At 39.5% G+C, this 26317-nt stretch overlaps 1 protein-coding gene across 1 annotated transcript in view; it reads left to right on the forward strand.

Moving 5' to 3' along the window:
- Window positions 1–26317, forward strand: part of ALDH1A1 (aldehyde dehydrogenase 1 family member A1) — a 48116-nt gene that overhangs the window by 18509 nt on the left and 3290 nt on the right. Inside the window, exons 3-12 of the mRNA XM_070431494.1 lie at window positions 5438–5578; window positions 7853–7982; window positions 9798–9859; window positions 11267–11395; window positions 12861–12974; window positions 13602–13704; window positions 14301–14485; window positions 17317–17481; window positions 20729–20886; window positions 23708–23782. Of these exons, the coding sequence (XP_070287595.1) occupies window positions 5438–5578; window positions 7853–7982; window positions 9798–9859; window positions 11267–11395; window positions 12861–12974; window positions 13602–13704; window positions 14301–14485; window positions 17317–17481; window positions 20729–20886; window positions 23708–23782 (1262 nt within the window). The remainder of the gene's footprint in view (window positions 1–5437; window positions 5579–7852; window positions 7983–9797; window positions 9860–11266; window positions 11396–12860; window positions 12975–13601; window positions 13705–14300; window positions 14486–17316; window positions 17482–20728; window positions 20887–23707; window positions 23783–26317) is intronic.

Genomic DNA, 26317 nt, shown 5'->3' on the forward strand with positions numbered 1-26317 from the left:
TTTTCCAGGGATGTATTTTCCTTATGGCAGAGTTACTTGTCTTAAAGCAAGATTTTTCCATAACCCTCTGAGAGGCCAGAATGTCTACAATAAACCATATTTGGCTAAGGCTGATGGCAGAACACTGAGCAGAGGGGTCTAAATGAAAGCTGTGTCACAGAGACCTGTTTAAACATATCACAGCATATATTTTATAAGCTGTGGTATCCACATATCATGCTGGCAATTTCAGGTTCTTGTGGTTTCCTTTTTCATTTTTTCAACAGTGCCCTCCAAATATAACTTGGAAAAGGTTAGAGTCTATGGCATAAAACAATGTCCAGATATAAGCAATCATCGTGATGAACTGAATACCTAAAATAGGACGGTGTATATGTTTCTCAGGAAGGGAAAGTAGTAATGCATATATTTTATTATATATACTCATCATTCTCTCAGGTTAGACCCTGAGATATGCAACTGTATGATGTAGTATAGTGAAAGAATGTTTGCTTGTACTCTGTAAATATCATCTTAACCAGACCAGATTACACTTCTAAAATTTCCCTCTTACCCCAGATCATCTTAGTGTTGTGATAAATACTGCAGAAATCGTTTGTTTTTATTTTAATTTGCAGGCTTATAAGTTTAGGCTTCTTAATTGAATATAGCCTAAGGCAGGAGATATTAATTTGAAGTCCATGCCTCTCAAGGGGGTAATGTCATCTTTGAATGAGGTTTAATTTAATTGTGGGAAACTTTAAAAAATGTGGAAATAGGGCCCTGGCCAGGTTTCTCAGTTGGTTAGAGCGTCATCCCTATACACGAAGGTTGTGGGTTCGATTCCCAGTCAGCACACATACAACAATCAACCAATGAATGCATAAATAAGTGAAACAACAAATCGATTATTTCTCTCTCTCTAAAATTAATAAATAATTTTTAATGTAGAATAATTTTTCCCCTCAGATTCTCAAAAAAGTATGTCTCTTGCAGAAAGATGCAACCTGTGGGCCGGAAACATAGGCATGATTGTGGAGCTTATGTAGCTCCATGTAGTGGCCAGCCCTATATATAAAAAAAAAAAGAGAAAAAACAATCTATGTTTTTAAGGTGTTTACAACTGGTTTGATGGAGAAAAGAAAAAAAAAAACACATGAAGTGGTAATGGCAGAGGTGGAGACTTTTGTAGTTTGTATATTCTGGTAGAAGCTCAGAAGAGGTATGAACTGGAAACTGTAGGGAATGGAGTGGCCGTGGAAAAGTGTGTAACGAGGTGGACTAGGAAGGAACAGGAATATTAAACCCAGGTCAGAAAAAAAGAATGAGAGTGAAGGCAAGGAGGCTAGATTGGATGTGGCACTACTTATTTGCTTGAAGTAATGCAATTGTTTTGTTTTCAAAAAGAAAGGAAGGAAGGAAGGGGGGGGGTGGAGAGAGAGGAAGAGAAAGAGAAAGCAAGGAAAGAAATTAACTATTTACATACTTAGGGATTCAAAAGGATCTTTTTGTACCCAGTTGGGAAATGAGAGTGGGAAATGAGCAATTGTCACATGCGACCCTCTCTATGCCATCTTCACTACCTGTATGCCTGTATGCCTTTTCTCTGCTGCACAAAAGGAATGAGCAATATGTTTATAAAGTTTCCTCTTCAACTGCAAAATAAAGTTCTTATTCACCCTTCCATACAGAGTTGGGGAATGTCTGGCCCGGGGCTTATAAGGCCCTCAAAATCATTTGGTCTGGCCCTGCCAAGGCATTAGGGGTAAGTTAATTAAATGTTGGACCAAATATAAGAGGATAATTTTTAAGTTGATAATTTTGTATGGCCTGCAAATGATGTTATAAATATGCAAATGGCCCTTGGCAGAAAAAAGGTTCCCCACCCCTGGTTTAATAGGTTCTTCATGAGAGAACGCACAGACTGTATAGTCCCAGAGATTAAAGAGGATAATCACCATTTTAGATCTTGAACTTTTCCTGGAGCTCTGGGTAACCAAGTCACCAAAGCACTGTAAGACCTTGTGAAGAGCAAAGGCTCTACAGTCAGACAGTCTCCATGTAAAACTCAGTTTGGCCACTTTTAGCTATTTACCTTGGGCAACTCTCTCTCTTTGCTTCAGTTTCTTCATCTGTAAAATGGGGAACATATTTGTTTCATAAAATTATTGAGAATGAAATGAGTTAATATGTGTGAGGTAATTAGAACTTTCCTTGACATAGGGCAAGTACTCAAATGATAGCAACTCTTAAAATATTATAATATTTATGCCCTACAAAATCAAGCGTGAACTATATGTGGGGAACTCATCATTCTAAAGATCAGGCAGCAGGTATAATTCTAATGTACAGAAGTTGATACAATGTGATAGACTTTGAGCTGATGAAGACACTCTGGGGCTGCTTGTGAGGCACCTTAGTCTGTTTTATAGGGTTACTAGAGGCCCAGTGCATGGATTCGTGCATCAATGGGGTCCTCGGCCTGGCACCTTCTTGCAGTTCGGGACCCCTCAGGGGATGTCGGACTGCCGGTTTCAGCCTGATCCCAGCAGGCCAGGCCAAGGGGCCACACTAGTGCATGGATCTGTGCACTGAGCTTCTAGTATGCATATAAGATCTTTGGTTAATCTCTTCCCACCCTCCCTCCTCCCCACTTCCTTCTGAGATTCATCAGTCTGTTCCATGTTTCCATGCCTGTGCGTTGAGCGTCTTCCCCCTGGTGGAAGCATCATAGCTAACAGTCGAACAGTCGAACAGTTGCTTAGGCATTTATATATGTAGACTAGAGGCCCGGTGCACAAAAATTTGTGCACTCGGCTCAGCCTGTGCCCTCTCGCAGTCTGGGACCCCTCGGGGGATGACCACTTGGTGGTTTAGGTCCGCTCCCCGGGGGATTGGGCCTAAGCTGGCAATCAGACATCCCTCTGGCAGCCCGGGAGCCCTTGGGGGATGTCTACTTGCCAGCAGGGAGCAGGCCTAAGCTTCAGTCGGACATCCTTAGTGCTGCTGAGGAGGCAGGAGAGGCTCCCACCACCACCACTGTACTGGCAGCCATCAGCCTGGCTTGTGGCTGAGCAGAGCTCCCCCTGTGGGAGCACACTGACCACCAGGGGGCAGCTCCTGCATTGAGCGTCTTCCCCCTGGTGGTCAGTATGTGTCATAGTGACCAGTCATTCCCAGTCGTTCTGCTGTTAGGGTCAGTTTGCATATTACCCTTTTATTATATAGGATAGAGGCCTGGTGCATGGGTGGGGGCCGGCTGGTTTGCCCTGAAGGGTGTCCCGGATCAGGGTGGGGGTCCCGCTGGGTTGCCTGGCCAGCTTGGGTGAGGGGCTGATGGCTGTTTGCAGGCTGGTCAAGCCCTCCCCCCCCCCAGTGGGGACCCTCACCCCATGGAGGTTTGGCCAGCCTGGGTGAGGGGCTGATGGCTGTTTTAAGGCTGGCCACACCCCCTTTAGGGTGGGGGGTCCCCACTGGGGTGCCTGGCCAGTCTGGGTGAGGGACTGAGGGCTGTTTTCAGGCTGGCCAAGCCCGCCAGCGATGGAAGCTCCCAGCCTCTCCTTTTTTTCTTTTTTTTTTATTCTGGGATTTATTTACCTTCTGTAATTGAAACTTTATAGCCTTGAGAGGAGCTCAGAGCCGGCCAGCGTGGGCGGGAGGGAAGCTTGGCTTCCTCCATCGCCAGGGGCAACCCAAGCCTCTTGCTCGCTCCAGCTCTGTGGCTGCTGGCTGCCATCTTGGTTGGGTTAATTTGCATATAGTTGCTCTGATTGGCTGGTGCATGGCTTAAGGCATAGCAAAGGTACAGTCAATTTGCATGTTTATCTTTTATTAGTGTAGCCTAGAGGCTCAGTGCACGAAATTTGTGCACTGGTGGGGGGGTTCCCTCAGCCCAGCCTGCCCCTCTCACAGTTCGGGAGCCCTCAGTGGATGTCCTACTGATGGCCACAGTCTGGCAGCAGAAGCTCAGAGCAGGCGTCCTGTGTGTGTGTGTGTGTGTGTCCACTGGGGGTCTGCCCCCAGCGACATTGGAGGCTCAGAGCAGGCACTGTGTGTGTGTGTGTGTGTGTGTGTGTGTGTGTGTGTCTGCTGGGGGCTTGCCCCCAGCCACACCATGGAGGCTTGGAGCAGGAGGCCCTCTGTGTTGATCTCTCAGGCTCCTGGCCTCCACTGCATGTTGTACTCTCCCTTGAGCTATGGCCAGAATGGGGGTGCTGCTTGCAAGCCGGGCTTTCCTGCTCCAGGATCGCCATGGCGACGGGGGAGCAGGCCCAGCTTGAGGCTGCCCTCAGGCCGGGCTTTCCTGCTCCTGGATCAGGCCCAGCTTGGGGCTGCCCTCAGGCCAGGCTTTCCTGCTCCTGGATCAGGCCCAGCTGGGGGCTGCCCTCAGGCTGAACTTGCTTTCCTGCTCCCGGATCAGGCGCAGCTGGGGGCTGCCTTCAGGCCACACTTTTCTACTTACCGATGGCTGGATCACCACAGCAACCCAGGGCCCAGCAGCACTTTCCTGCTCTCCAATAGTCATAGGGTCCCGGCTGGGGGCAGGGCTTAGCAGTGCGGGGCTTAGGCGGCACGGGGGTCCCGGCTGGGGGCTCAGGTGGCACATAGGGGTCCCGGCTGGGGGCGGGGCTTATGCCCCGCTACCCAGGGCTGCACATGAGGCCCGGATGGCAGCTCGCACTGTCCCACCCTGCCTGTAGTATAGGATAGAGGCCTGGTGCACGGGTGGGAGCTGGCTGGTTTGCCCTGAAGGGTGTCCCAGATCAGGGTGGGGGTCCCGCTTGGGTGCCTGGCCAGCCTGAATGATGGGCTGATGGCTTTTTTTAGGCTGCCTGCACCCCCTTTAGGGTGGGGGTCCCCACTGGGGTACCTGGCCAGTCTGGATGAGGGGCTGAGGGCCATTTTCAGGCTGGCGGGTGACTGAAGCTCCCAGCCTCTCCTTTTTTTCTTTTCTTTTTTTATTCTGGGATTTATTTACTTTCTATGGCTGTCACTGAAGCTGAGAGCTGCCTTTAGCTCTGAGGCCGGCTCCAGCTTGAGGCCTCGGCTGCTGAAAGCAGATATCTGGGCTTTGTTTAGCTTCTATAATTGAAAGTCTGTTGCCATCACTGCCACTCTAAGCTCTGAGCCCTCTGCTGGCTGAAAGCAGCTATCTGGAGCTTGTTCAGCTTCTATACTTGCAACATAGTTGCTTAGAGTGCAAGCTCAGAGCCCAGCAGCTGCAGGCGGGGAACCTTGGCTTCCTCCGTCACTGGAGCAAGCAAACCTCCTGTTCACTTCAGCTGCCTGGCTGCCCGCCGCCATCTTGGTTGGCAGTTAATTTGCATATCCTGCTGATTAGCCAATGGGAAACTTTCGGGGTATGGTCAATTTGCATGTTTCTCTTTTATTAGATAGGATTGCCACCAGATTTGCTAATATGTTTAACCTATTGAATTGAATTGCCTTTGACTTGCAGGAGGATGTTAACAAAGCAGTGAAGGCTGCACGACAGGCTTTTCAGATTGGCTCTCCCTGGCGTACTATGGATGCTTCGGAAAGAGGACGGCTACTGTACAAATTGGCGGATTTAATTGAAAGAGATCGTCTGCTGCTGGCTGTGAGTACTCACCAAACCAGGCAGCTAGTGAGACCTCTAGAAAGCATTCATTGTTTGGGTTGCAAGTTGTTTTGATTTTGGTGATCACTACATGCTCTCTACAAAGAAATCAAAGAGACTTTATCTACCAGCTCTCATATAGGAACATTACCATTGAGTTTGTTTTTAGATTGAAATCTGTACTCCGGTTCTGGATGATGTTAACTTCTACTCCAAGAGTAGATTCTACAGTCTAAACTTTGGCAAACCCCAAGTTAAACCAAATTAAATAAATTTCTTTCCTTCACTCTGGAATTTCTGAGTGATTAACAAGGTACCATGTAGTGTGGATATCCTGGATAAATATACTGGATTTCTCTAACTTGTTTGACCACTGTCCTCTTTGAGTAGAAAATCTTATAGAGTTTTTTAAAGGTGCCTAAAATATTTCTAAATCTTATTTTTCCTTAATCTAGCCCTCCAAGACACTTAATAAATGACTCCTTTTTCCCTTCCTGAAATGAATGTGCTTACAATGGTATTGATTAAATTATGTGCTTTATACAGGTGAAAAGGTGAGGAATAAAGAAAAAATCCAATTATACATGTGTTTATAAAAATTTTGTATACTATCTTTTAAAAAACATTTTAACAGTTAGATGAGTAAGCACATAAAATGGATGGGGGAGATTACTTCCTTATTTTCTTCTCAATTGGGTGTTACAATGAAGCCAATTTAATGCAAACCAATATAAGATTAGGTTCCAGAGTAAATATTTATTACTTTTAGACTATTAACTGACAGTAACAAAGAGGCCTACATTTGTTTAAAAAGTCAACATTAGCAATTATAGTGCCTCAAAACACCATTTATTACTCAAAGATTCAAAATATATATAATTATGCAATTAGAAGTTATATAGAATAAAACTACATTAATCAAAATGTCCTGTAAGAGGAAAGAATTTGCCAAAATTGGCTTCTCTTATTTATCTGATATGTGGATTATAGAGAGTTGACTGTTTTCCTCATCATAAGATCCTCAGGGGAAAAATAGAATAGGCATACAAAAGTCATGTGTAATTAAATTTTGAGATGGTGTGCAATATAAGGCAGAGACAGATTATATATGAAGAAAAGTTTTAATAGCTTATCACATGTACTTTCCTGCCCCCAGAGAACATTACATTCCAAAGGAAGGGAGGAAAAGAGGAGAGAGGTCATCTGATAATGCTAGGACACTAGACTAGAAAATGTTGAACTTTGCAGTCTGACCATTAAAACAATAATTATGAGCCCAGCCAGTGTGGTTCAGTGGTTGAACGTTGACCCATGAACCAGGAGGTCATGGTTCAATTCTTAGTCAGGGCACATGCCCGGGTTGTGAGCTCGATCCCCAATGTGGGGCATGCAGGAGGCAGTCGATCGATGATTCTCTCTCATCATTGAAGAAACCTTTCTTTCCCTCTCCCTTTCTCTCTCTGAAAATCAACAAAAACATTTTAAAAAAACCCACACAATAATTATGATAATAGTGGCAAAACTGGGAGTTTCACAATTAAAAATTCTGCTGGAGAAACTCATAGGTGAAAGATCCAGGGGCCTGTTAACTTTGTGTGAATTGATTGCTTCTATCCAGATGGAATTCAAAAATTAAAAATAATTATTGCAGCATTATTAATAGCCACTGACACAAAATTGCCAGCCCCATTTGTATTATACAAGTGAAATCTTGTTGGAACCCTGAACTGTCTAAGGAGACTGGTTGTGCGTGTATCAAATTGTGACCACTTCCTAGCAAGTTGATGAGTTGGAGGACATTCGGAATGGGACAGAAGGAGCACTAGAGTTAAAAACCAGAATCTTATTAACCTTTCTATCTACATCAGGGGTCCTCAAACTACGGCCCGCGGGTCACATGCAAATACAAATATTGTATTTGTTCCCATTTTATTTTTTTACTTCCAAATAAGATATGTTCAGTATGCGTAGGAATTTGTTCATAGATTTTTTTTAAATTATAGTCCGGCCCTCCAACGGTCTGAGGGACAGTGAACCGGCCCCCTGTTTAAAAAGTTTGAGGACCCCTGATAGATCTTGCTATGTGGCCTTAAGCAAATCAAAGCAAGTCATCTTAACTCCATTTCAGTCTCCTTTTTAAGGAGGTTAAACAAGATGACTGCTATTTCCAGAATTTACTAGCGCATCATTATTCAAAATATTAACTATATTATTTTTAATCTAAAAATTTACGGAAGTCTAGATTTGAGGTTTGATCTTTTTTATTTTTTCCAGACAATGGAGGCAATGAATGGTGGAAAACTATTTTCCAATGCATATCTGATGGATTTAGGAGGCTGCATAAAGACATTACGCTACTGTGCAGGGTGGGCTGACAAGATCCAGGGCCGCACAATACCTATTGGTAAGTAGCTCTGAGGAGATTCCTGTAGAGCTGAATAATTCCAAACACCCCCTTTAAAGATGTCAACCAAATAAGGCAAATTTATTGTCTTCCCGACTTTGAGACAATGCAGTTCTGAACCTGGAAGTTCGGCTACAATTCATCATTTGGCTTTTAAAATTGTTTCAGCATAATCCATGCAGAAGATAACACTACAGATGTTTTAGAAAATATTAAAGTGAGAACATTATTATGCTTGAATTACTGACTTAAGGCAATTTTCTTTCTAAGGGCCCAAACTTTTCAAAGAGGGCCACTGTAATTATTTATGCAGGTTTTATTCCTAGAGGCACTTATACCCTTTCTAAATTGTAATTATTTAAGCCACTTTGCATATCATGTGTGAGTCACTTTATGATCGTCTGTGCCTGGTCTCGCTTAGTTTAGCTACATCAGATTACTTAAACCAGTTCACACATGGGACTGTTTTTATAGCCTGACTTAAGAATTTGTATGAGTGAATATTTTGTGTGTTAGTATTTTAGTATGCACATGATGGGATAGGAATATTTAAAAAGCATCATTTTGGAAGACATTATGGGTAGAATTTGATTCATATAAACTTACTGACTATAGAAATACAGCGCCCTCCAGGACTGGCCCTGATGGGCATTTCCAATGTAATTAGAGCATCCAGCAGGTTAGAAGTGAGAGCCAGGAAGTTAAAAGGGGAGAGCGAGAGCCTGGTGATACCAAGAAATGTGGTTATTTTAGAAACTCTTACTTAACCCTTTGACAAAATGGGAGGAGTCAGTTAAAGTTACCAATAGATTTTGATAAGGAGCCTTCTTGCTATGAGAGCCAGGGAGTTTTTGTGGGAACTAGGCCAGAGAACACACAGCACAATGTAACCTCAGGACAACCACATCAAACTCTGAGGCATATGAAGAAGTCAAGTCCGGATTGAAGAGAAATGTACTTTAGACATTTTTTTTTTCATGGATTAAGAGAGTTTGCTTTTATTGTTTGGTAGGCAAAAACAAAACAAAACATTTTAGAACATGCCAGTATGAAAGATTTATTGCTCTTAAGATTTTTTTTAAATTCTGCTACTTTTCAATTTTACTATTGTTTAAATCATTTAAAATTTTTTCCATCATTACTGGTAGAACTTAGAGCTTCCAGAAACAGAACTTTAATAGTTCTTTTCTTAGTCACACGCCTTTTACTTCCTTTATCATAAAAGAAAGGAAACTTGGAGAATAAGGATGCTTTAGAAAACAGCCCTCCTGTATGGTGAGAGAGAGAATGAAATATCTTTCAGATCTTTTCCAAGTTTGCATTTTGGCTTTGGCCTAGTTCAGTTTTATGGTTTCTCTCATCTCAAATTGCTATGTAAGACTCAAATGTGGAATCTAATGTACAAAATAAACTGCTGGAAAAATAGATCCAGAGACATCGAAGCATAGAACAGACTATGGAACCTCAGTGAAGGCAGGGGTGGGAAGAGATCAAAGAACTTGTATGCATGTATGCATAACCCATGGACACAGATAACGAGGGTGAAGGCCTGGGGCAGACAGTGCGGGGGGGGGGGGGGGGGGGGGCTAGAAGGGGTCAATGGGGCCGGGGAGGGAGACATATGTAATGCTTTCAGTAATAAAGATTTAATTTTAAAAATTGCTATTTGAAAGCTCAAATTTTTATTTTGCAAATAGTTGGAGATATCTTGTTTTATTATTGCTGTTTGTACCTTCCTCCCACATCAGCCCCAAATTACCATTTCATGGATGTCAGTCACATTATATATAAATGATAATGTGTTTTATTTTCTAGATGGAGACTTTTTTACTTATACAAGACATGAGCCTATTGGTGTGTGTGGCCAAATCATTCCTGTAAGTTGGTCTCCTATTTAATTTTCAATCTTAAAAAGAAAATGAGTTCTAATTGTATTTCATTTGGTAATGAAGCTTTCTCCAGGATAAATGGATGCTTAGATGTTTGCCAAATGTGTGACAAATGTAGTAACTGTTGAACTTGTGTCTCCCTGTGACTGAATTCCTTAGAAATGAATTACATAATCCAGAAATCTATCTATATCCTGCATATCTCTTGAGAGTGTTGCAATATTACAGCATCAACAAATCTTGACCTTTTACTCAATGGTTTGTCTTTAAAATGCTGTATTATATACTCTTTTTGAGACTTCGTTTTTAAAAAGCAGCATTATATACTCTTTTCAAATCCTGAGTGAATTTTTTAAGTTAAAATTGAAGAAACTGTTGGAGCACTGTATGGAATATAGCCTCACTTTACATAAGAAGCTTTGATACTTCAAATTCCTGATAGAGAAGGTAGTATTTTAAAGCAGAATTATGAAGATTTTTTTTTCAGCCCCACAAATAGGAAACTATCTAATTAGATTGCATTTTAACTGTCATATTTTAAAAAGGCCAAATAAAACGATGGTAAAGTGTCCCAAAGTTCCTAGAGGAGGAAGTAGCAATGACTTATCTTCTGCTTCAATGAGATTGAAATGTATACGTATCAATATTTTGAATGAAATTTCTTCTTAGTTCAAAAATTCCAATAAAATCCATAACACAACACTATCTCAAATACAAATAATAGCTAATATTTACTGCCCGCCTGTGATGAACCAAGTGTGTTAAGTACTTGGCCCACTTTCTCCATGAGTCTCCAGGACAGCTTTCTGAGATAGAGAAGACTTGCACCAACATGTACAGGTGATGAACTCATGCTGAGAGAGCATGCAACTCGTCTGAATTCACATGGCCGATTGGTGGTTGAGCCAAGATGTGAACCAAGCTCTCAGCCTTCAGACCCGAGACTTCTTTGCCTTGAACAAGATATTTGTCTTAGAAATAAATGCTACTAATTAATGTTATTGGGTAAATAGTTATAATAGACGATCTGCATACAGAGAGAGGAATAATCACATTTTGAAACACTTACATATAACTTACAGTATGTTTAATAGTAATGCTTGATTTCCAAACCATGCAGTGGTTTTTGTTTCTTTCCTGGTAGAAAAAGCTCAGGATAACAGCACTTGATATGTTGTGGCCCCCTCTTGCTCCTCTTCTGTGTCCAGTTTCTTCCCAACCTTCTTAGCATTTATGAGTTGCTTTTAGCAAAAAATTTAGTTAGAATACTCCTGATTAAACAAACCTACTACAATTATTATTTAACATCCACAGGAAGTGTATAATGTAGAAGTCGGGTTAGTGACTGTGACTTTCGGCAATTCAAAGACTCTATTGTTTCCTCTTGCCTTCTAGTGGAATTTCCCGTTGGTTATGCTCATTTGGAAAATAGGGCCTGCCCTCAGCTGCGGAAACACAGTGGTTGTCAAACCGGCAGAGCAAACTCCTCTCACTGCTCTTCACGTGGCGTCTTTAATAAAAGAGGTAAGTTTCCTAAAGCAAAATATGCACAAGACTCAGGAGCCCTGCCTTGCAATAGGAAGACCTCATTTGCTGCTACTGTAAACTGCATTGCTTGCCAATGGCTCCTGTCCAGTGCAGACACATTTAGCATGGCCGCCGGCTGGGCGCTCCGCCGGCAGTCAACCAAAATGAACCTCTGCCCAAAGGGAGACAGGGAGCCAGACTCAGAGGCTTCATGTCAAACAGTCGCCTCATGATCACTCTTTTGTTTCTTATCCCAACTCTCATGAATGAAAAATTCATATTAAAATTGGTACAATTTTCATTAAAATGTTGAAATGTATGTTGGTTTATAACTGCCATTAATGGTCTGGAGTTTCTGCAAATTGTCTGAATAGTTCATCCGAAGGTTGGAGGCCTCTGTGCCAAAACGCTTGCTTGTCATGTTGAGCCACATTATTTTTAAACACATCTACTCACAAGGGGATCTGTTGACATTCTCTTTTCTATTGTGGCTTCTCTAAATGTACCTTCTTGGTCACTAGAAACATAAATTTAGGAATACTGAACCCATATTTTAAAAAGACTCTTCACTTCAAATTTTAAAAAGTGAAAAGAGAAAGCAGATGGAGGGTTGAGGAAATGGGTGAAAAAAAAGGTGAAGGGATTAAGAAATACAGATCAGTAATTGAAAAAAACAGTCTTAGGGATGTACAGCACAGCATAGGGAATATAGTCAATACTATTGCAATAACAGTACGGTGCTGTGGGTACTTGAAATATGGGGCGGGGGAATCACTTTGTAATGTATATGATTACCTAACCATTATGCTGTACACTTGAAACTAATCAAAAGTAATATTGAATGTAAACTGTAATTGAAAAATAAAATTTAAAGAAAACAAGGCATTGTGATATAAATAACATGAAATTTTAATGTGCCCATGTCGGTTGCAACACTGTTTTCTACCTGGTAATTATTTAACTAGGAATAAAATCTATCTGTGAACCTTAATCATGAATGGATGATAGTTCTTATCTAACATTGTACTGATCACATAATGCCAATGGGAATTTGTAACCCAGTTGTTATGCCCCGAACAATCAACAAGTAGAAACTAAAATGTGGGATCCCTTTAGCTGCTTATTTTTGCTTTCCTTCTATGTGAGTAATTTACCAGACACTTCTATATAGATTATCCTTTTGTATTGCTATTATGCAATTTGAGACAGCCATCACTGGAGCAATGATCTATAAAAGTCAAACATGGACTTACCCTGAGAAGAAATGTTCCCTCAACAATGCAACCAGCCCTTGAGGTTACTTTAGTGGCTAACAAATGAAATAATAATAGTGATGATAATAGTGAAACCACTTAAGTGAATCTTGTTTGATATGGAAGCTCATAAAGTTAACACAGAGTGGCAGCTTCGATCCCATGTTCTTCTCATTTCTGTCATAACTGTTTTACTTTGCATCTTTTAGGCAGGCTTTCCTCCTGGAGTTGTGAATATTGTCCCTGGTTATGGGCCGACTGCAGGGGCTGCCATTTCTTCTCACATGGACGTAGACAAAGTGGCCTTCACTGGATCTACGGAGGTAACATCATTTCCTTAGGCCAGTCGTTAAGAAGGTCTGCATCTCCAGCTGTCAGAAGTGTGTTCTATGTAACTGTTTTTAAGCCGACATTTCCTTAAAACAAAAGTTCCTTTTTAATGATTTGTTCCTTATTCTAACCTTCAAGCATGTTTATAGAACATAAGCAGATGTGGTTGAGATGAAACGAAATACCTATTACCAACTGAGAAGGACTGGAGTGAGCTGCTTTCAGTGTGCTCATTCCTTTCCCTGATGAGAAATATGACCAGTGGTTAGACCTTGGCGTTTGGTTAGGTCCAGTTTATGATAGAAAATATAAATTAGGCTACAATGATTTGTATGAATATATGTAATTTTACCCTGTAGATTATAAAACCTAAACAGCAGAGCCTCACCCTTAGCTCCTTATTTGGGGCTCTCTCTTCTATGAACATTCTGAAAGGCCAGCAGCTCAGCTTCCCTGGATGTTGTTGCTGGCCCAGCCTAACTTTTCTGCCTCTCTGGCTCCAGGTGGGCCTTCTAGAAGGTTAATGAACAAGGGCCCAAACCATATTAAAGTAAAATGCTAAATAAGCCTGCCTTCACGAGAGCAGGGTAAGCCTCCTCTTTTGTAACGCTCCATTTCAGGTTGGCAAAATGATCAAAGAAGCTGCAGGGAAAAGCAATCTGAAGAGGGTGACCCTGGAGCTCGGCGGAAAGAGCCCTTGCATTGTGTTTGCTGACGCAGACTGTGAGTAGAAGCCACTTGTTAACTTTTCCCTCTTCATCCTTCCTGGTGTCTGGTTATGTCATCCAGTGAACTCGAAGTTTACAAAGGGGTTTGCTTCTAACGTCAAAGTGTAAGGCCTTAATCAGAGTCCAGAGTTACTCTTGAGAAATCTCTTAACTTGTCCTAACGTGATAACTCTAGGTAAGTCTAACAGAGACACTCTTTCTTTCTGGTTTGGAATAGATTACTATTCTCCCAGCTGAACTCTGGACGAACTAATGGTTTTACACTTAGGAGCCACAACATATTTTTTAAATTCCGTACCTTTAAATATTAACATCACATTAAGAAGAGTGAGATACCCTCAGACTTATTGGACTAAGGCCAACAACCACATTTATTCAGATTCTACTATTTGTTGCCGTCATTTCAGAAGCAGAAAGGATTAGAAAGGTTAATTTGTCACCTGGCTGATAAGAGGTGGAATATATTGAATCAATGTCTGACTACATGACTCATGATTTTTCTATAACACCATATTGCCTTTGAGAAATGTGTATAAAAATATATCATCTTCAGAAAAGATCTCTTTTTTAACATGAGTGTCTTCTTTGCAGTGGACAATGCCATTGAATTTGCACACCATGGGTTATTCTACCACCAGGGCCAATGTTGTATAGCTGCCTCCCGGCTTTTTGTGGAAGAATCAATTTATGATGAGTTTGTTCGAAGGAGTGTTGAGCGAGCTAAAAAGTATGTTCTTGGAAATCCTCTGACCCCAGGAGTCAGTCAAGGCCCTCAGGTGAGTATGAAGGAATAGCCTTTTCAGGGGACACTATCAAGTGTCCTCTTTAAGCCTAGTTTTTATTGAATAGCATTACTTCCCAGATATGTAGTATCTTCCTAGGTGACAATATTATAACAGTGTGATTTAAAAGACAATCTAACTCCCAACAATTTTTACATCTAAGAGTTTAACAGTCATGTTGGGAATTAAAGATGTGAGGGAAAATAACAAATTATATAAATTTCTTGTTTTCTTCAATCTTCATGCTTCTTGATTTCTATATACAGTTTCCTGTCCACTTGGAAGTTCTTAAACAATGATATCACTTAGTTCTTCCTCAGAATCAATCCTTTGTCTCAGCTTCCATCCCACAGAGGCACCCAGCACATTCCTAAATTCTCTCCAATGCTTTCAGTTGATCTAATGGTGACACGTGTCCTGAAAGGTCTTGAGTTCCTGGGTTTGTAGCAAACTTCTTATCTTAGTTAAAAACTGATCATTCCTCTAGGGTCCCCCCTTTCTTCTGTCTTCCTAGAACCATCACCAATAAGAGTGTCTCTTTCTTTAACTCTTTCTCTTATCCAAAGGTGACCCTTCCCTCTTCCTTGCCCAGTTCTTTTTTATGGAAGCTCCTGGACCTTTGGTTCTAAACTTACTCCTACCCTTTGGGATCTTGATCTAGAGCAGAGAATTTTGCCCCCCTCCCCACCAAAGAGACAACTGGTATTGTTTGAGATATTTCCAGGTGTCACAACTAGGGGCAAGGAGTGGTTCTACTGTCATCTAGTGGGTAGAAGCCAGAGATGTTACTTAACACCTTACAATGCACAGGAGAGCCCCACATCAAAGATTTTTCTGGCCCAAATGTCAATAGGGCCACTGTTGAGAAATCCTGCTCTAGAGACTACACATTAAGCTCAGAGGCTCTATTCTTTCACAATATTCATATATACCGTTCCACACTTGATTTGGGGGAAAAAAACACTATTATTGACTTATTCACTAAGCCAAAGATAAATCTGATTAACCACAAGTTATCAGCAAAACCCTGGGATAGGTACCTGGCAATGCCAAAAGAAACATGTAATGCTACCTGACCTCATAAAGTTTAGAGTTGAGATACGTTAAAAGGCTGTCTTGTAGTTTCCTGCTCATGCAAGATATCCTAGTAGGAAAATCTTAGGAGTTAGGCAATGCCAAACATTCAGACATAAAAGCTCAAAAATAGCTGGCAAATAAGGTAATAAGTGGCTGAGTGTTATCCCTTTATGCTTTGTATTTATTTTGGAGTCACGTAGTGCTGGTTGTCTGACCACATTGTCCGTAACAAGACATTAAAATATAAATTCCTGTAATTTTAGAAATTAGTGACCATGTAAGTTTTCTAACAAATAATTCTTTAGCTTCTATATGCCAGTGCATAAGCAGGGATTGCATTGTCACCAAAGATACATCATGAGATTTAAAAAAATTATTTTTGGAGGTATAGTCAGATTAATGTATTGGAATAGGCCAGAGAAGTTTGTAGGAAGTACATGGATCTTTGACTATTTATTGACCACCAGGCAGAGCTACCTAACCTCACCTCTTTGTCTGGTTGTATTAAATATTATACAGTAATTTAAATATTACCTCTTATTAAATCAATACTACAGCTTCATTTATCTGATGGAAATGAAGAAACATTTTGTTTTTGGAATATTCCATTAAATATTGTGCACTGAGGAGCACTGAGCAACATTGTACGGAATGTTGTGCCAATCTTAGAAAATGGTTTCCACTTTCCAAATAGTATTTAATCTAATTGGCTATGGTTGCTGAGTTGTGTGCAGTTAGAACTTTATAAAACCTTTTATTGGGCCTTGGAAGATGGGGGAGATTTCAGAGTCAGAGAAGAAAATAAAGAACAACATTTTTTTTAAGTAGTGAGAAAAGACAAGTTAGCCTGGTAACTCACCTTAACCCCTCAATCTCTGAAGATTTCCCTTTAAAACCTCAGCCACACCTAAGACAAAACAGTCTTCACCAGTGGTTTGGTGTCCAAGAGTCACCCAATCCCTCAATGTCCCAACATAGGAATTGAGGCAACAGGTGGCACCATTCTGGTGCATGGAGGAGAGGTGTGTGCTCTTGGTGTTCCCAGACAAAACTGCACTCATTTTTTCTGCTTATAAAATATTATTTAACAAACCATTAAAGTTCTGTAATTTTTCGTTACATGTTTAGATGTGGCCCATTTAATGAAGAGGGATGGCAACAATCAGAATAGGCCAGAAATTAAAACCAGACCTATTTACCCCAAGGGACCAGAACTGGGAAGGATGGCCAGGCTGTGGTCAGCATGGACCCAGCCATGAGGGATGACCAGAAATGAGGAGAACCAGACAGGGTTCCAGGAGTCTTCCTAAAGTCCCATAGCATCTTCTTTCCAACTGCTATATCTAATTCAACCCAGTACTGAAGTTCTTTTTTTCTGCTATCACTCTTTTTTTTTTCCGTTAGGACTCTAGTTTCCAGTGTGTTTGATTATTAACAGGCATTTCTTCCAGTGTGTAAAAATGAGTCATGTGCTTGCAGTGCCAATAGGCTTTTCTTATACAACTGTAAAAAAAAATACTAAATACAAATCTCTATCTTCAAGATACATGGAATTGTCATAAAAAAAATGTCTTCAAAAGTCATATGAAAGTAAAATATGCCCAAAGAATGAATCTGAGCCTCTGTCCGCTGTGTTGATTATTTGACTTAACAATAGCATTCTGAAGCCCTCCATAACAGGCCTCGCAATTATTTTCTTTATAAGTTGTTAAATTTCTTTTCCTTTTCATGTGATATTTTTCAAATAGATTGATAAGGAACAATATGAAAAAATACTTGACCTCATCGAGAGTGGGAAGAAAGAAGGGGCCAAGCTGGAATGTGGTGGAGGCCCCTGGGGGAATAAAGGCTACTTTATCCAGCCCACGGTTTTCTCTAATGTCACAGATGAGATGCGCATTGCCAAAGAGGAGGTAAATGGTTTCATTCTGCTCTGTTCCCTCTACTGCCACATTTTGTCTGCGGGTGTGTACACAGTGTCCCTTGAAAATTCTCTCTTTGAACATCTTTCTCAGTAAATGTTACTTTTTATTTCTGTTATTGATAAAGGTTTAAAGTTGTGATCAAGACTAAAAATAGTGCCGAAACCGGTTTGGCTCCGTGGATAGAGCGTCGGCCTGCGGACTGAAAGGTCCCGGGTTCAATTCCGGTCAAGGGCATGTACCTGGGTTGCAGGCACATCCCCAGTAGGAGATGTACAGGAGGCAGCTGATTGGTGTTTCTCTCTCATCGATGTTTCTGACCCTCTATCTCTCTCCCTTTCTCTCTGTAAAAAATCAATAATAATAAAAAAAAAGACTAAAAATAGTAAGGAATGTATTGGGCAGGCCAACAATATCCAGCCAAATACAGATCAGAATGCTGAACAATTTCTAGGTGCTTCCTTCACAGACTTAAATAGAAAAGAAAATTGTCTCTTTAATATTGCTTTTTCTCCTTTGGAAAGAAAATATTTGAAAATAATGGGAAAGGATAAAATTATATGCAGTTTTTTACTTAAGCTTTTTATTTTGAGATAACTGTAGATTTAGTTGCTGTAGTAAGGAGGAATACAGAAAAATCCATCTACTCTTTATCCAGTTTCCTTCAATGATAACATCTTGCAAAACTATAGTATCACAGCAAGTATGTTGACATTGAAACCATTAAGACACAGAACCACATTTCATCACCACATGACACCTTCATGCTTCCATTTAATAGCCTAATCCATGTCCCTTCGACCCAACCTTGGCTTTCCCTTCACCACAAATCTATTCCCTATTTCTATAATTTTGTCATTATAAGAATGTTAAACAAGTGAAATCATACTTCATGTAACCTTTCGGGATTCACTTTTTTTCACTCAACACAATTCTCTCTATATAGACTCATCTAGGTGTTGCATGTAAGACTAGTCTTTCCTTTTTATTGCTGAGTAGTATTCCATAATATGATGTAACACAGTTTGTTTAACCGTTCACCCACTGAAGAACTTTTGTGTTGTTTCCAGTTTGGGAAACATTTCTATAAACATTGGTGTATAGGTTTTTGTGTGAACATAAGTCTTCATTTCTCTGGCAGAAATGCCCAGGAGTACAATAGCTGAGTCATAGGTTAAATGCAGTTTAAGAAACTTCCCAACTGTTTTCTAGGGTAGCTGAGAGATTTCACATTCCCATTAGCCATATATGAGTGGTCCAGTTTCTCTGTAATTTTTTCATATTCTCTTCATTCAACAAATGTTTATTTCAAGTTTATGAAATGACAGAGAATCTAAGTGGATTATTTTCTTTCCCAAAATGTCATCAAATTAGGGGGAAAGTGCAGAACCATTTCCGATCTGCAAACAGGAAATAAATAGGAAAAAAACCCACAAAAAAACAAATGCGTGTGGATAATCAAGCAACTTCTTTTCTCCACATCAGTTCAGCCCTCCACTGAATTATAACTTGCATTTGCTGATTTCAAATATTTGTCTTATTAGGTCATTCTTGCTTATCTTGGTTAACAGCAGATAGAATTAGGAAAAAAACTTCAAGCATGTATTGTGTTCCTACAATATTCATGGTAGAACAGCTTGTGTGTTACTTCAAAGTAAGAGTCTGGCCAGGCCGTGATGGCTCAGTGGTTGAGCGTTGACCTATGATCCAGGAGATCACGGTTTAATTCCCAGTTAGGACATATGCCCGGTTGTGAGCTAGATCCCTAATCCTGTAGGAGGCAGCCAATCAATGATTCTTTCTCATTATTGATGTTTCTACCTTTCCCTCTCCCTTCCTCTCTGAAATTGATATATATAAAAGTAGGAGCCTGGGGCCAAATGCTGTGTTCAATTAAAATTATGTAATATATTGCCTAACTGGTTTGGCTCAGTGGATAGAGCATCGGCCTACGGGCTGAAAGGTCCCAGGTTCCATTCCGGTCAAGGGCATGTACCTTGGTTGCATGCACATCCCCAGTAGGGGGTGTGCAGGAGGCAGCTGGTCGATGTTTCTCTCTCATTGATGTTTCTAACTCTCTATCCCTCTCCCTTCCTCTCTGTAAAAAATCAATAAAATATATTTTAAAAATAAATAAATAAATAAAATAAAATTATGTAATATATTAATACATCTATTACAGTAGCTGGTTCACAGGCCAATATCCTTAGATTTATAACCTTCAGATTTATACTCAGCCTCTACTGAATGGTAGCTTCCCCCTCCTACACTTAGAGCAATGATGAACATCAGAAAACTATCCTTTCTGATTTTTGTCTTCTCTAATTGACATTTCCCAGAAAATTCTGGTAACACTCAAAGGAGCCCTCTTTACTTTTAATATATGTGTTATGGAACAATAATATAGGAGTTTACTTTTTAAGAGAAACCCCAGTTGTTTTTCTCCTACCAGGAGGTAAGATACAGAATGAGTTGAGTTTGGGCTGCACTAACTAAAGAGTTCAGCAAAAGTGAAAGTGTTCAGGCTAGAATGAGCAAATTGTGAATTTGTTTCCTATGCTGTGATTATAATCATTGTCAATGAATTCATGCTTTGGTTAGTACAGAGTGAATAAGGATTTAAGCTCTGGCAGTAATGAATCATTCTGTTCGGTATGTGAGTTGAATAAGACTTGGCTGAAGTGTAGAATCTGAACAAGATTTGGCTGAAGTGTAGAATCTGAACAAAAATACATGTTGTTTCACCTAACTTGATTTATTATGAAAATATCTAAGACCAATATAATAGTTGATATTTCAATTGATGTTAAACTGATATTTACAACATTATTATCAATCATTGCCTATTCATGTATCCAGTAGAACAAACATTGCTTTCTTGGTTTGCTGTTTATGTAGTTACTTGGAAGATGTAGAAAACTAGGGAGAAAATTTAAAACGTTCCTAAATAGAAAAGCAACTCTGTAGTTAATGATTTCATGCATAATCATTAAGTTCTTGAAAGAGTAATTCCAATTCTAGAAAACGAATTATGCCTTATTTGTATCCCATCTTGTTCCAAAGAGAATGGAACACGTTTTAACCTAGCATTCCAGCAGTTACCATTTTGATCCTTACACATGAGATGAGAAGCAAAATCTTAATTTAGGATGATTTATAAGGCAGAAAATTATATTATCTAAAATATTTAGTTTTAACCTATTACTTTGATTTATTTCATTCATTTCTTGTGGTGTAGATATTTGGACCAGTGCAGCAAATCATGAAGTTTAAATCTTTAGATGATGTGATCAAGAGAGCAAACAATACTTTCTATGGCTTATCAGCAGGAATCTTTACCAAAGACCTTGATAAAGCCATAACAGTCTCCTCTGCTCTGCAGGCCGGAACAGTGTGGTAAGTCAGACCTATAAATACTGGCTTTTCAATGATAACTACATGAATAGGTTACTTTATCCTTTTCATTTGGAATCGCATGGCCTGCTGGAAAACAGTTGTTACCAAAAACAAAACACACTCACACACCCTCTACGATTTTGGAAGGATATTTTCTTTAACTCCTTCCAGCCTCCTGAAATTGCTTGCCCCAAGTATGGATGCTAGGCACTGCACTGCTTTCTTTATATTCATTATCTTGTTTTACATTACAGCTGCTTAAGTATGTTAAATTTACCAGTGGAAAAAACGAAAGCTTAGCAAGATCACAAAATGAATGACAGCTGAAACTCAGACTTATTTCAAACTCTACAGCAGGGGTTCTCTACCTTGGCTGTACATTAGAGTCGCCTGGGGAGCATTCAACATACATACACTGATTTGTGGTGAGGGGAGTGTGCATTAAACCTACTGATTATATCACTCTCTGTGACTGAGTCTGGGCAAAGCTCTTTTATACGAGGAGTACTTTTCAAAGATTTCATGATTCTCACGTGTAACCGGGATAGAGAACCACTGCTCAAAAGCCTGATTCTTTCTATAATGCGGTGCTGTCTTTCAGAGATTCTTAATAAAATTAAATCATCAGTATGGCTGGCGACTAATGTAGAATTATCCCATGATACATTTCTTTTTTTTTTTTTTTTTTTTTTTTTTTTTTTTTTCAAAAATATATTTTATTGACTTTTTACAGAGAGGAAGGGAGAGAGACAGAGAGTCAGAAACATCGATGAGAGAGAAACATCGATCAGCTGCCTCCTGCACACTCCCCACTGGGGATGTGCCCGCAACCCAGGTACATGCCCTTGACCGCAATCGAACCTGGGACCTTTCAGTCCGCAGGCCGATGCTCTATCCACTGAGCCAAACCGGTCTTGGCATACATTTCTTAACTTACTCACATACAATAGCAATGATGAATTTTATTATCTCCATTTACTAAAGAATTCCTATGTATCAAGCACCATATAAAGTACAATTCTATATATCATCTTACACCTTGAAACAACCCTGTTAAATATAACCATGCCCTTTTTACAAAGGGGAAAATATGCTTAGAGAAGCTAGATAACGTTCCCACTGTTCCTCAGGTTCTGAGGGCCAAAACCAGAGTTTGTGGGCAGAGCACCTCCCATTATAACAAGAAGGAATCTTAAAAAGAGAATCAATTGGCAAGGCTGATCACTTTGAACTTACATTTTCTCTAACTCAGTATTCTCTGTTTACTAGCACTAACATAGTTTCATTTCCAGCGCTTTTAAAAAAAAAGACAAGGTTTCAGGTTTTTGACTTTTGGAATCACACAATGTTATATGCCTATCTGATTGGGAAGCTTATTATGACATCATTCCACCCAGTGGCGTGGGAATCCCCAGTCAGAATTTCTTTACTATTAAAACAGAGGCGACTAGATTCTTATTACTGTATATCTTAAAACACAATGATGTTCTGGCATTGTCCCAGAAATAGTCACTGCATGGTGTTTTCCAGATAATTACTGAATTCCAGGGTTTTGGGGATTTTACTCATAATTTCAAATTAATGATTCAATTTTGCAGTTGAAAGAATAATTAAACAAAGCTGAGACAAGTTGTCTTTTGAAAGTGTAAGTTTATTTAAAGAACTATCTTCCAGGAAGAGAGGCTGGATAAGAACTCTGTGGTCCACCGAAAATATGGAACTCTGGAAAATGGATAGCAAATGCTGTAACTGAGAAAATGTCTAAGTATTATCTCAGGATCAATTAATAACCAAACTCTCCCAAGCATAATATAATTTATCTAGAAGTCACACTATTGTTTACCTATCATAATGGCATAAAGAGAGGAAAAGTGTTTTAAAAGAACGTTGTTCTTCCTTTAAATAATATTGTTTTCCTCTTATGTTTAATGAGAGTCATGTCGATAATTAAATTTTACTGTTCACTTTGACCGCCAGGAAATTCAAAGCTAAACAATTTGTTCATGTCCTGCATAACTACATTCCCCCTTTTCTTGATCTTTTATCGTAATTTTTTCTTTAGTTCTAATCACTCATGTTTTTGTAATTATATTTGTTCAAAAATATGGCAAGGAGTAAACAGTTAATAATGAAATCCAACTCCTGCCAAAGCCTCAGTTTAAGCAGTTATTGAACCAATTAAATGAAAAAAGTGAACTGAGTAACATGATACATATTGTCATTGCAAAAGAAAATTGACTCTAGCCTGTTAAGCCCATAACTCATGAGAATTATAAGCTAATTGAGTGTCAGCAGTAACCCAGCCAACAAACTCCAGTCTCTAGCAGGCCTTTGTCCTATGGCATACAAGCTATTCTAATTCAAACTACAACTTCTGAGGAACATGTCCTACCCAAATGGCTATCCACATGCTGAGTTGTACCTTTATATTTGATTCTAGGTTGTATATATACATATAACAGCGATTTTCAACCAGTGTGACACAGGAATTTTTAAAACATGCAATACCTAACTATTTAGTCTGGGGCACTTACATCTTTTTCCTTAGATTGTAAAAAAAAAAAAAAAAAATGACAACAGCCAACACAACAACCATCCAGTGTGAGTGAATTATACCTGTGTGTTTTGGTGTGCCATAGAATTTTAATAATTTATGTATGCCATGAGATGAAAATTGCTGATTTATACTTATTGCAATGAATATGTTATATTGAAATTAATGGAATTCTTAAAGAACTCGCTGAATTTCTAAAATTCCAGATTTAGGGGTTATTTCATTGGTTCATTATGATCTATAATATACTTTTTGCTTTCTTTCCAGGGTGAATTGCTATAGCATGGTGTCTGCCCAGTGTCCCTTTGGTGGATTCAAGATGTCTGGAAATGGACGAGAACTGTAAGAATAACCTTCTATTAAGATAAATACTTATCTTGATAAAAATAGTTGTCACTCTCAGGGAATTAATCCATAGTCACTACTTAAATTAAAACTTGCCTCTGTTCATACTGCCAAATAGCTTTTTAAATGCTGGGTTTACCCAGTAAGTACAAAAAGGTAATGGCAGAAGGGAAATATAACTGAGGTCCCCTATAAATAGTAGGAGTTTATTAACTTTGGTTATTGAAAACTTTCCCAGAAAGAAGCTAGAAACTACAAATTGGTGATTGTAAGAAGTGTGCAAAAATAAGAACACTATAATTATTTGAAAATACCTCTTAAGTAGATTAGGTGCCTTTATCTAAAAAAATTTTCAGCCCAGCCAGTGTGGCCCAGTGGTTGAATGTCAACCCATGCACCAAGAGTCACAGGTTCGATTCCTGGTCAGGGCATGTGCCTCAGTTGCAGGCTCAATCCCCAGTAGGGGGCCTGGGAGAGGCAGCAGACCAATGTTTCTATCTCTCCCTCACCTTTCTTCCCCTTCTAAAAATATGTTTTTTTAATTTTTTTTTCAATATTGAACTTAATGTGGACTCCAAAATTTTAAATTACCTGAATGAGTTTTTCTTGGTACTAAAATCTAAACTGAAAAGGAAATTTGAATAAAGACTTTGTTCTTTTCTTAATCCTCACCCGAGGAGTAAGGATATTTTACCCATTGGATTTTGTTTTGTTTTTTTATAGAGTGGGAGGGAGAGAAAGGAGAAACATGGATGTGAGAGAGACATATTGGTTGGTTGCCTCCCACACTCACCCTGTGTAGGGCCAGGAATTGAACTTGCAACCCAGGTACATGCCCTAGGCCAGAAATCAAACCAGTGACCCTACAGTGCGCTGGCTGATGCTCTAACCATTGAGCAACATGGGCAAAGGAAAACATGTTTTATAGTCATGATTAAATTGAGAATATATATAAAAATGCATTTAGAAACCTTCAATGGCTTTTTAAACCACATATAGACTTTTTAAATGTACACATAGAAAATAATGGCAAATACGTTGCTTAATTTTGTTCAAGCAATTTAACCACTTCATTTCTTAAAACTTTTTTATATTTAGCAATAAATTTTAAAAGTCTTCAAGATAAAAAACATATCATATACAAACCTTATGGAATCAAATATAGTAAAGCTGCCCATTTTATAAATAACAAGTAAGAGTGAGTCTCAGTTTCTAAAGGTCATGAATGCATGTACTTTGTCATTTAAATAAGTCAACAAAATTACAAATAACCAACTATCTTTGGAGAGCTGGTGAAAGAAGGAAATGATAAAATTATTCACCTTCTTCTCAATATACATTAATTAAGTACTTGTATGTATATAAGAACCAGGGAGTCCCAGAAACATGATACCATGTCCCATCCTTCATGTAATTGTGGTGGCAGGAGGAATGTGTACCAAAACATATAGTGCAAAATAGCCTACATATGCTATAAAATGAATTGTATTAGATTGGGAGTCCATACCTAAGGGAGGTAAAGCAGTAAAGTGCAGAGCACAGTATTGTTGAAGGACAGAACTTTGGGGCCCCACCAGAGTATAACATTTCTGGCATCTAACACAACTTTAATCTGTCCAAGGACAGAATTTGTGGTGGGAGAAGAAAATAGGTCTGTGAGCTCCTTTACATGTTTAAGATTCTATGGTTGTAACTACAGTGGGGCCTTGACTTACGAGGGTCCCGACTAACGAGTTTTTTGAGATACCAGCTGTCTCTCGGCCGATTTTTTGCATTGAGTTGATAGAGTAATTTGAGTGAACGAGCTCCTTAACGAGCTCGGTCTCAGAACGAATTAAACTCATAAGTCAAGGCCCCACTGTAGTAGAAATTCAGTAGATAAAAACTTAATGGTAGTTGATAGAATAAGAGAAGATCTCAGAAAAGATAGGACTTGATCTAGGGGATGAAACAAGTGTAGAAACTCAGTAAGTGGAGAAAAGGCAGTTCCGAACAGAATGTTACATGTGGCATGTTGAGGGGCTAGTGTTGGTTGGCCGATGGGGATTTATGGAGTTGGGAAGAATGAGTCCGGAGTTAAATAGGATATGAATTAAGAAGTTTTGAATTCAAGAGAATTTGATTTCATCTTATTAGTGGGGCAGTGAAAAGCTGTGGACATCTTTAGAATGCTGTTGAAGAGGAAGAGAGTGGCAAAAAAGGTCAACCCGTAAAAAAGTGCATGGCATAGTACAGGAAACATAATTATAGATTAACCAACTTACATTTGAATTCCGACTCCACTGTTTGCTAGCCTTGAAGCCTGCTCCAAGTTTGTACAACTTTTGAGCCTCTGTTTTCTCCTGTTCAATATGGAGATGTTAACATTCCTGTTAAGATGAGTGTGAGAGTAAAATGACCTACTGTCCTACTGCATGTTCATGCCCTAGCATTGATACTCTCACAAAGTGGGGACTCAGCAAATGGAGCCTGCCTTCCCTACCTCTTTTTCTTTATAATTTCCATTATTAGCGAGTCTCTTGGAAAAACTAA

Source organism: Myotis yumanensis, unplaced genomic scaffold (genome assembly GCF_028538775.1).
Source record: "Myotis yumanensis isolate MYYU_CA2020_CCGP unplaced genomic scaffold, mMyoYum1.0.hap1 SCAF_12, whole genome shotgun sequence".
In the NCBI taxonomy this organism is placed as follows: domain Eukaryota; kingdom Metazoa; phylum Chordata; class Mammalia; order Chiroptera; family Vespertilionidae; genus Myotis; species Myotis yumanensis.